The 12,179-nt window shown below is 43.7% G+C and overlaps 1 protein-coding gene across 1 annotated transcript in view; it reads left to right on the top strand.

Moving 5' to 3' along the window:
- Positions 1-12,179, top strand: part of LOC135902947 (cell adhesion molecule Dscam1-like) — a 158,100-nt gene that overhangs the window by 108,019 nt on the left and 37,902 nt on the right. Inside the window, exons 3-4 of the mRNA XM_065433287.2 lie at positions 8,073-8,234; positions 10,916-11,068. Of these exons, the coding sequence (XP_065289359.2) occupies positions 8,073-8,234; positions 10,916-11,068 (315 nt within the window). The remainder of the gene's footprint in view (positions 1-8,072; positions 8,235-10,915; positions 11,069-12,179) is intronic.

Raw genomic sequence — 12,179 nt, forward strand, 5'->3', positions numbered from 1 at the left:
GGCGTTCTTTTTAGAAGAGTGAGAGCGTACGTAGCTCTAGAAATACATTGAATTACGTGTCAGGTTGGCTTCAACACGTTCAATGTGGTCGTAGTGATCACTGTAATAATAAAATTTGCAAAGACAACGACCACGCCTAAATACAAATTTTTACCTATCTAGACCTATTTGCCCTGCATTTCTGTGTGCACGGTTTTTCAGTTTTATTGCCGTTTGTAGTTTTTTAGAAAACCGTTGAGGGAACTTAGACTGTTTTAACGCTTTTCTAGGTATGATTATGCACATCTCATCTTCAATTGCTTTCGGGAACAAATTAACCTGTTCATTATTATCAGCTGTCCCATCTACACATGATTAGACAGCGTGTTCAAGGTAATACGAGCCAACGTAATCTCCGTGGAAGAAGTTGAAACCGCGCTTCATGTTCTGGTTGGAACGGATGCTGCATTTTTGTGCTACCATAGTTAAAGAAATATTCAGAGGAAGTGGAATTTATATGACGCAACTAGATTAACCTTGCTATGCATGGTGGAAACAGTGTCAAGATTCGTAAGGCAGAGACCTAGAACGTTGCCACAGCTATTCTCAGTGAACTTCAGCGACTACATTGAACTAAAAGAAATAAAGTCAAGCAAGGCATCGTACTTTTGAGAAATGTATAAGGAATTGTGGCACACAGTATGATTCATTCATGGAATTTCGGATACAATAACGAGTCCTATAATTACCACTGTTCATGTATTATGTCAAACTATAACGAATTTAATTGATGTCAGGACAAAACCAAATACTGCAGGAGTAACATCCGATTCTTTACAGCATGTACCAAGCAACAGCTGTTCACCACCTGAACATCGCATGTCTATTCAAACATCCTCATGATCGGACTCTAGATCCAATCCATGGACACGTTCTATAGCGCTATCAAAAGCGATAAGTGCGCCATGATCGTACTGCTTCCAGGAGAAATAAAGTCGATCTAAAACGTTATGATACGCAGGAATATAGATTAGAAGCTATTTCAGGTAAAATCCAGGTCTCACTAAAAAGAATTATAGAATAAACAGAAGAAGCACCATATGAAAAAAAAATCTGATTCACTCTGGTGCGTAGGCCTCAAACATTTTCGTAGAACATGCATATATCTGCTGCATCATTGATCCGACACTCTCCTTTTCGCTCGTCTTACACTGCCTCCTTTTGTTGCTTCTCCTTGCGTAATATCATCGTGTAATGAAGCCTACCACAAAACGGCTTGAACAAGCAAGACATTGGCCACCGAGAAGAATCATTGAGAATGTTGAAAGCGTCGTCGGAGGCCTCGACGTGAAACGACGCGGTATCATGTTCTGTCTTCAGCCGCTTAACGGACAATGGTGTCGACACGACAGCTGATATATGGGCAGCGGGTTGTGAAATGGTTATGCATGGCGAGAGCTTCGACAAGAGAAATGCTTTCGATCTTGCGTGATCTTTAGCGGGAACAAGAGACAGGGTGTCAGATGAATAGATGCTCATCGTCTGCAGTCACTTGTTTGCCGGTCGTTAGAGATCGGCTCGCATGCAGTCGGTGACGTCAAGGAAGCTCGCTGAGGGTGAGCGGATTGTTCACCCGATGCCGGCTTAGAAATGCTCGCTGCTCCGACCGCGCACATAGCAGGAGCTGCGCGTACGTACAGTAATATGATAACATTAAGATTGAGGATTGGGTGAGTTCGTATTGCATCTTAAACCGGTACAGCGCAACATAGAAAGGAAGAAAGAAGCCGAGCCAGCCAGCGCTTTGTTCCTTTATGTGGACGGCTCGGCTTGTTTCTTCCTTTCTGTGTTGCGCTGTACCCAGTTTTAGAATATGATAACAATAACGATGATGGTGAGAATGAAGATGAACACAATGCATGGCGAACTTAAAGAAAAAGCGCTACTCGCCGTGCCCCTTTACTAGAGGGAATGTAGGTATAGAAATCCAGCCACAAGAAGAGCATATTTAGTATGGGAGAACAATATTTTTAATGTGACAGCATTATCGATGAACCTCACAAACTTTGTAAGTATCCGTTAGACGAAACGTGTGGCCTGGTCGCGAATGCAGTCTATAAAAGGGGGCCAGATCTCGAAGGCTGTGCTGAGTTTCTTTAAGTTCTAACTGCCACGAAAGGAGAATGCGAGAAACTGACACGTGACGCATGTACCAGACGTTTCATAAAGCGACCTTGTCATAAGAGAAGCATGCGTGCAATTGTGGCCCAATGGTTAGAGCATGAGCCTGATGTGATAGAGTCAAAGCGTCGATCCCACTATCAGTCATAGATTTCTTCATAGCATTATAGGCAGGCTTCACCCACTATGGAAGTATGGTATGGTAAAACGTTATTGCCGCTATGGACATATCCAACAAAAAACTCGAGGTGTGTCGGGCATACGCGATTGCTTCAAAGCTTGTTCAGGGGGGGGGGGGGAAGTATTTTAATGATTGGAAAATGTAGAGAGGTCGGCCGGATAATGGAGCATCTGGCCTGCTACTCTACGTAAGGGAGGGGGAAGAGGGGAAGAAAAGGGGTCACAATGATGGATGATAATGGGAGGAACGAGGTGAATGACACATTACACAACTGGTATCACAGGCGTGAGTCCAGGCCCGTGTCACCTAGGAAACGTGAAAGTGCACGCATTGTCTCTGTCGTCTGCCAACTCTGTGGCCACGCGCTTGTTCAAAATCCCAAAAGCCATACGAGGTACGGAAACGTCACTTTGGTAAACGAAAGTGTGCAAGATCCCCCATGACACACGCGTGCGCAGCTTTTGAGACATAAAAATACTGAGACGCAAAAGCAATCGGCGCAATATGCACCTTCTGAATCGATCCAGCAGCTTTCCGCTGAGAGGCCGGGGATCGCCTAGCATTCTTTATTTGATATGTGAGTTAGCAGAGAGGAGAAGTGCTTTGACGTGCAAGAGCTGCTATAAATGTGCGCAAGCTTCCTTCGCCTCAGCTGCAGAGCGTCAGTGTTTACGACCATTCCGCGCGCAGTCCTTTCACAAAGACAACAATCCGACTCGACGTGGTGGTGTAGCGGCTTTTGAGTTGCCCTGATAAGCTTGGGCGTGGGATCAAATTCTGGCCGCATCTCGATGAGGGCGAAATGCAATGACTCTCGTGTACCGTGGATTAGGTCCAAAACCTACATGGTCAAAATTATTTCAGAGTCCCCAACTACGGCATGTCTCATAATCATATTGTGGTATTGGCCCGCAAATCTCAGGGTTTTATAAAAATCCGTAATCATTCCCTTGCGAGTGTCTCATCAAAATCTCTCCGTCCCATGACACCTCATATTTGCAATGTAAATGCATAATTTGTCATGTTACCTCATGTAATCGCTACAATAGCGTGGTAGTAGATGAGTGATAGTGTTACAAAAACACAAATACTCCTGACCGGGATCTAAACCATTGACCGCAGCATGGTCGAGAGATGTCTGTGTGAGCAACACACACACAAAAAAAGAATGATAACGTCGCCATTTTCGTGTCCCGGACGTAAGGAAAAACGAAAATAAATACGTGAAAACATGTAACCGTTATCATAGTGTAATAGTAGACGATTGGCAGCGTTAGAAAAAAAATGGCGAAGTTGCCGTCGTCGTGTCAAGGTCGTAACATAAGCGGAAAATAAAAACGGGGAAATAAAGAAAGGAAAATAAAAAAAAAGCTTTGGTGAGGCAAAATAAAGACATGTTGTGACGCAGTTTCGGCTCAGTTGTACAATATATTTGCAAAATAAATGCATAACTGGTCACGTTAACACATGGACTTGTTATAATATTGTAATTGTAAATGATCGGTAGCGATAGCAGGATAGGCATATGCTAGCTAAATAAACAAGCTAAAGCAAAGTAGCAGTCGAGCCAAAGAATGCTTACACATTAGTAGATAATTCAGAATTTCTGTAGCACTATTTAGCACAAGCTCAACCGCCAGCGCTGGATAGCCGATTGCCGGTAACTACCCGCAACCTAACGCCGACAGTGACTGGCAGGTTGTCATCACCTGCAGCGACAACACACTGCAGCGTTAGCGCCAACACTCGCAGAAAATATCACGTAATGTTGAACTTCAATAATCTTGCAAATAAGAGTGGCGTCCACCCCTCGCAAGCGTGGCGGACATATTGGAGCAACTTCAGTTTTCGTAGCAGCGAAGTCAAACGTAGAATAATAGGCGGGCACCGCAAGTTTTATTTCCCTGCGCCGGGAATAAAGCAGGAGACGAGTGATTGCTCAAACACTTGCAACATTTTTTTGAGCTCGCATACTCAAATACATTTTAATCTGCGCTGTAAGAAAACCATTTCCAAGTTCTCTGACCAACCTTGGCAACAAGGTTGACGCGGTCTGAACCAACCACTGCGGTGGGTAAAGTTTGCAAACTGGCGTTTTCTGCGCGCGCATAGATGCTTATGGCCGAACGAAGTTGCTTCACATAATGTTAGCGACGACAACAGACGCCCAACCATAGCAGCCTTACAAATATGCCACTGTAAACAGTAGAATGTAAAGCATAAAAACAAACATCCGGCTGCTGCGTCACCTTATCAGCCGGTCAGCTTGCGCACTATTAAGATTGCAGCGCAGACAAAAGCGATAAATAAGCCTGGATCTTGCATGCAGCCGCGGACGTCACTGTCAAAAATCGAGCAAACGGTGATCAGGTGGCATTCAATGGCGGGCGCTGTCACGTGACCAAATATGGCGGCGCCTATGGGTATGATGCTGTAAACGGTCTATATGACGGTCATAAACGGTCTTTCTGATTGTTACTGGGATCGACACCCAGCACCTCGACTAAGCACCCAGCACCTCCACCTCCACTAATTATGGGGCTTTACGTGCCAAAACCACTTTCTCATTATGAGGCATGCCGTAGTGGACTCCGGAATTTTCGACCACCTGGGGTTCTTTAACGTGCCTCTAAATCTAAGTACACGGGTGTTTTCGCATTTCGTCCCCATCGAAATGCGGCCGCAGTGGCCGGGATTCAATCCCGCGACCTCGTGCTCAGCAGCCCAACACCGTAGCCACTGAGCAACCACGGCGGGTGATGTAACAAGGAAGGCGACAGGAGAAACATGTATTTACACTAGCCGATGTACTACCATAGGCGATATGGTGAAACACACGCACGAGCTCAGGCGTGCCTTCATCGTCTTCCTTTCACTGCGTCCTGGTGAGCCTGCTTGGATAACTGTCCCGTGACAATATGCTGTCGCATACTTGGCTAGCGGTGTTGAGTTCTGCGTTGATTTTTCAGCCTAGCAAGCGCGGCTAAGATTGCTACGAAAATTTTGCACCGTTTATGCTAATTGAAATATTGAGCTACTTGTTTTGTCATACTTCCCCGCAACAGAAGCAGCGGCACCAAAATGGACGAACAGGAAAGGATGGTAACCTCCACATGGTGCCATACTGTATGCACATACGGAGGTTAACATATCTCCATGTGTGTGAACTTCATAAATTGTATACTCCAGGTAGCACTCATCATGAAATTTATTCCAGAATGAAAATACAGAAAGGGCATATTCTACAACAATGCCAACCTTTCTTTCTCTTCTTCTTGTCATCAGTGTTCTTGTAGCATGATACTATACACATGCAATAAGATTATTGCCACTGTCGTTCGGAGACAAGGGCGCTATCTAAATTTTATTATAGGTCATTTTACGACATCGGTAATTTATCATCAGCAAAATAAGTGATTATTGTATTGCGGCGACTGCTACATTGGTCGAGTTGTATGGTGCAACACAAAAAAAGAAAAGGCGGCAAAGCGAAACCACGCCGTTTCTTTTCGTATTTTTTCTTTTTTTTCGTTTTTTTAGTGGGAGAAGGGGACCCATGGTTCCGCGAAATCAATTGCTTTCCAGATTTCTTTCTGTGTGTGTTCCTGCGTAAGCTTACGGTCCCCATAACAGGAAACCGCTCTGTTCAAACCTGCCAGTAACGTATTCGCCCAGGTTCTTTTTTTTTTCCCTAGCCACTCCTGCTTTTTACACTCGCACTAATTTAACATCGAGATTTTCTTACGTTTCCTTACAGCTTTTCATGCCGAGAGAAAGCACAGAAAACTATTCCTTATAGAAAATATGCTCTACGCATTTATGCCCATGTCTATCCTGATTTTCTTCATCCCACGGTCGCTACTGGCTGTTCCATCACCATAGAACTAAGGGGCCTCACTTATTCAGTTCATATATCCGTATATGTGCTCCCTACTGCAAAAAAAAAAAACGTCTCCTAAAGTACAGTTCCACCCAGCGCCTTGACATGTAGTGTTAGCATTACAAGGTTTAAGAAGTTTGACATCCGTACTAAAGTAAATAAGATATCACTCAATCCTCCGTGTAACGTTGTTCTGCTCGAGCTGTTTATGTCCTCTTATTCGGAAGAACGTTTTCTCGTTGTTGGTTTTTTTCTAGACATTCCTTCTTTATTTATATCACAAGGACGCGCACTCGACCGCGCATTTGAGCTTGCTGCCATATGCTAGGGCAAAGCAACTGCCGCAAGTCCTTCTAATGAGGCCAGAATAGTGTAACTTGAAGAATAAAGAAAGAGAGAGAGAATGAAGAGGAAAGGCAGGGAGGTTAACCAGATATGAGTCTCCGGTTTGCTACCCTACACTGGGGATGAGGGATAGGGGTTAGAAAGATGACAGAGAGGGAAACGCAAAAAAAAGAATAAAGAAAAAGTTACCGATGATACTCGAGCTGTGCTGCCGCTTCTGGAGGGAAACGAATTCGTGAGGCATGGTACAAGAGCAGTTCGCCGCTTTCATTTTGTTCTCATGATAGTTCCCTTGAAATACAGGAACACCGTCACTGTTGTTAACCTGGAACTGCAATGAACGTCGGCCCACCTTCCCGTTAAAAAATAAAACTAAAGCTAACAACATTTTACGTGCATACAATACCAGAAAACAAGGCTGCATCGTACTGTTTTAATTTCCTTCGCTTTTGCCTGCAGAAGGAATGTACGGAGGAACAAATGTTTTGCTTTCGACCAGTTAGTACAGTTCAAGGCGTACGTGCTGTTTTTCGTCATAAGAAGCATGTATCTTAAGCTCAAATCCATGAGCACGGATTGTAAAAGGCGAGCTTTTTTTCGTTATTATTTGTTGCAGTCCGATGAAAGTCGTCACTTTTATTCTAATTTCACACCTAAGGCATGGCTTTTATTTTTTTTTCCTTCAAAATTACTCTTTTCTTTCTGAATGACTGAAGTGGAACAATAGTAGTGGTAGGGATGTATTATTTAATCAATTTTAATCGGCAACCTTTATTGGAAATGTGAATCACTATTACATGGTTATGTAGGGTAATAGCGCGACATTGAATATGGTAAAGCGCCTAAAAATCTAGCGCAATATTTTCTTGTATGGAGGCAACCATATCCTTAGAAATGATATTGCTTTCGATGCGCAAAGTAGAGACGTGTACAAACGTGCCTGAGAGAAACCTTTCTCAGAGCAAATAAAACAGGAAATAGATTAGGTTTAGCAAGAGTCTCGCAAGCACTAACACCATGTTGGGAACACCGCAGTAATGAAACTAAAAACCTACCTATTTGTATTGAAATATAAACTTCATGCTTATCATAAACTTCACACTTATCAGGGTGTTCAGCTCTCATAACTTCACGTACCGAGGTATCAGGACAGCGAAGCCAAATAATAATAAACATAGCACTCTATACTTATTCACGCCGACCGTTTTCTTGCAACATCGTTCCATTCCGTTCAAATCAAAATAAATTTAGGGATATGCCTAACACCACAAGCTCTCTAATAATTGTGTAAATTCCTTTACTTGAATCATTGTTTCTAAAGAAAAAAAATCGCCATTCTGTCCTAAATGACCGCTGACCATGTATCTTGCAGTTATCAATACCTAAATAATTTCGAGACTTCGCCATATGGATGGGTCATCCCTGCACAGCCAGCCTTGCGAGTTGCAAATACATGCAACCCAAATTCTAACCACACCTTACATTTGTCTCTCTCTGTGCATGCAGCCGTCAACCAGGAGTTCGACGTGCAAGTGTACGACGAGTTCGTAATCAAAGGCAACACCGGTGTGCTGCGCTGTCAGATACCGAGCTTCGTCAAGGAGTACGTCACGGTGACATCATGGGTGCGGGATGATGGACTCGTCGTACATGCTGACACAGATTCAGGTGAGTGAGCCTTGAACATTCGCACTGCACAATCAGAACTAGTTATTAAGAAGTTTCGCTTACGAAGCCCTTCAGCCAAGTTGTTTTTTCAAGCACTATTCATGTCGCAGTTAATGTGTTCTTAACTGACGTTACGTACGTCTTGGGAAAGTTTACGAACTGCCCTTAAGGGTTATGCATCTACTGTTTTTCGTAGACCGCTTTTGCTGTAGGGTGAATCCTGTTGCTTTTTTATCAAATGTCGCAGTTGAGCAGTACCGGTCGCCCTTTGAGAAATGTCAACATGTGCCTCTTAGCCGAGATGCACTTCACTATAATATGGTTCCATAAAAGGATGCCCCAGACTCCAGTGACTCTACTTTCGTTTCTAAGTTTCTGAAAGCAGCAGATATGAGCCCCTGGCTACTAGGTAGAGTAAGGGACTCCCGCGTAATCTTGATCAGAACTACCCCGTACTCATACAAACTTTGAGAAGTCTCTAGGGCCACCTCAAGAACCACTGGACACTCTCAATCACCAAATTACAGCCAAGACTTTTTCAGGCTATCTTAATAGAAGCATTTAATTATTTTCCCACAAACTTAAAATACCGACGTAATTTTTAGCTACCCTTCAGTACCATCCTTGGCTGTATCCTATACGTGATCTTCCATTTTTTTTAGCAAGTATAATTCATGTAGGCTTTTAATCGTGTTCACTTTAGCCTTTAGATAATTCTGCTGAATGCTTAGATGAGTAATGTTAAATCACAACGCTACGCGGACTATCTTTTCATTTTTAAAACGCGGTAATGGCGTGTCGCTTAGACATATTGGCTTCAAACCGTATGACAGCGGAAACAATTCCAGGTATCCCTCCTTGAATAGGTCTTCAACTTTGCGTCGTGCCTTATCTGAACCACGCCCTTAAATCAGAACAAATAAACGAACATCCTCGGCCTAAATACCACTTAATGAATAGTATTAGCACTTATTTGAATATCTTTTTTCGCATGGTGTACTGGAGAAATTGCTAGTTGGAGCCTAAGAATTATAAAAGATTCATACTTTATTTTTGAAAGAGGATATCTGTTTATTGGTTTCATGACATATACACTGTTTATAGCAGTGAACAGAAAGTAAGTGGGCAGATTGAGGTGACAGTAACATGCTACCAATTTTGGGAACAATGTGCATATAGGCCTTTGGCTGTCAGCATTAAGAAAAACACGCAACTAACTGTAACTTTTCAAATAACAAGTCGCGGTTTAGCCCGAATGGCGAAGCACTGATTGCGATAGTCAATAGACAGCCTTACCAATTAAAAGTAGCAGTTTTATCAGATGTGTAAACTAATGCGAACATTCTTTCTTAACTAAAAAAACACACAGACAAACATGAACACGATCGGGCCGTCATGCTCAGCTTAGTGGTCCCTACGTGGGACTACTCGTGTGCTGTGGGGTCTCACCTGCGTCTTCTCTTCACCCGAAATAAAGTTTTTTCATTCACCTCACCTCACCTCACCTCGCCTCATCTCATCTCATCTCATCTCATCTCATCTCATCATCTCACCTCACCTCACCTCACTTCACCTCACCTCACCTCATCTCATCTCATCTCATCTCATCTCATCTCATCTCATCTCATCTCATTCGATGAGCCCGGTCACTTGCTGTCAGAACGCTGGCGTGACGAAGAGCGGCAGCAGCGGCGAGCGAATTCCCCTTCATGCTGTTTCTCGCTTCAACGCGATCTAGTCACAGAAGAACACAGCACACACGAAGCCATCACCTATCACGATCGGTTAGCCTTCGAACCCACCGCAGATTGCCTCCAAGATAGGAGGCATGTGGCCGCGTTCAGCCGCCGCAGCTGGAGCAGAAGAGGAGATGCACCTTAACTTGGCCCCCTCCACCCCAACCGCCCCCACCTTGACACCACACCTACCTCCCTTTTGCGTGTGAAAAGACACCATCCTCCTCGGTTCACCTTCGTATACTTCCCCTCGCGCCTACAGCACAGGGGACGGGCTTGCGATGTTATGGCACTTCGACTTCTTAAGGAACCTCACAGCGACGCTGACGGCGAATGTTCGCATGGAGTGTCCATATAATTGCTATCATAGACGTCGTAAATGTTAGCATGAAAAACTACGCCATCGCCCTCACCTCATCCTCACGCATACGCCAAAAAAGCTTTAAAAATATATTTAAAAACGTGTATTTTCGTACATATTTTATTACTTTGTGTGCACCATGCAGACCGTTGCCCTAGCATTGAGTTCCACGCTACACGGTTATAGTTTATGTTAAAACCGAAAACAACTCATTGTAAACTCAAGCTTTAGAAGCGGCCACATTTAGACGCAGGTGAAATGCAAGAACGCCCGTGTACCGTGCATTGGGTGTTCCTTAAAGAAACCGAGTTGATAAAAATTTACGCAGCGTCCCTTACTACGGCGTGTCGCATAATCATATTATGAGGTGGCCAAACTCCCGAATGTGATTAATTTTAATGAGAAGCGCTTTTTCATGTTAAATGTGTTTTTTTTCCTTAAGACATATCCTTTCATCTAAAAGGGATTTACGAATAATCATTCGCTGCTCAAATCTGATGAGGAGCTTTCATGCCAGGTTGAGAGGCTTCTTTGAATTTTTCCGCCATGGTTTAACTATGGGACTCAAATCTCTTCTGATGCAGGTGGTCGCTACACCGTGTTCCCATCTGGCGAGCTGCACGTCCGCAAAGTGGATCCAAGCACCGACAGCCACCGCAAGTACTACTGCCAGGCCAAGCATAGGCTCACGGGAAAAGTTTTTAGGAGCTCTACAGTTGCCAGGCTCATCATCATTGGTGTGTACACGGCCGTGTTCTTCGCTTTTCGAGCAAATCAACGACTAGAGTCAGCCCCCTTTTGTGTAGCGTACGTGAAATGTTACATTAAGAAACCTAGCAGAAACATTGGCAGCTTTCTTGAGCAGCCCTGCTATCTATGTGCCACTGCTTAAAGGATGGAAAATGAATTGATTTAGCTCAATGTGTAGCAAATATAAAGTTACAACGAATATATATTCAACATGGTGGAATCATATTTCAGTTGTACTTATTCAGAAAAAAAAAACCAGCTCAGCTCATCGTCAGCAACTAACCAACTGAATTTAGCAGCGCATCGTTTTCTTTCCGTCATTATTTCTTCGTTGCAAGAACCATAGCTGACATCACCGTCCTGTCGTTCTTGTTCCGTACACCCAAAACAGTTGCTGCTTCTTCACTGCTCCTGAGAACTTACAGCGTGTAACCAATAGAGTGCTGGACAGACAGTAATATGGTCATGTGTTCTGTCTCCGGCCACCAAAGTTTGCCAGTAGGCTTATTTTTTGCCTTTGTTGGCTTTATTGTAAGATAAGCACTAAGTAGCAAGGCTTTGCAATCCTACAAAAATAAGTTTCACCCTACAAAACTAATAATACACTATCACAGCTTGGCTGACAACTGGATTTTCCTTCAAAGACTCAGGGCATAATCAGCACCAATAACTTTGCCTATAGGCATCGTGTTTGAATACTGAACAGGCAAAAAAAAGTTCAAATAAGAACACAACCCGCTCCGCCTCAGTTCCATCTTAAACACGTCATTAGGCCAATTCTGCCATCATGAAAGAGCAGACTTCGCAAGGAAACTAGGCTCAAAACGCGATTTGTTTCGTGGTTGTTCACGCAAAAACATTAAGTAATAAATTTCGTTTTTTTTTTCACTGAACGTTAGGCAACGGCCAATGCATCCAATAATATGTGGAGCGTGCTCTTGGCAGCATAGAAACACGCGAAATTGCAGCTTCGCTTTCGCGTTGACGTGGTAGCCTAATTAAAATGAATCTTCACGGATGGTTCGGCCCCGGGCACGCTAGTTTAGCTCGGCTTGCGAGACACGACCTAGCCTGTATCGATCGTTGCGTGTCAACTAT

The sequence above is a fragment of the Dermacentor albipictus genome, chromosome 3 (genome assembly GCF_038994185.2).
Source record: "Dermacentor albipictus isolate Rhodes 1998 colony chromosome 3, USDA_Dalb.pri_finalv2, whole genome shotgun sequence".
In the NCBI taxonomy this organism is placed as follows: Eukaryota; Metazoa; Arthropoda; class Arachnida; order Ixodida; family Ixodidae; genus Dermacentor; species Dermacentor albipictus.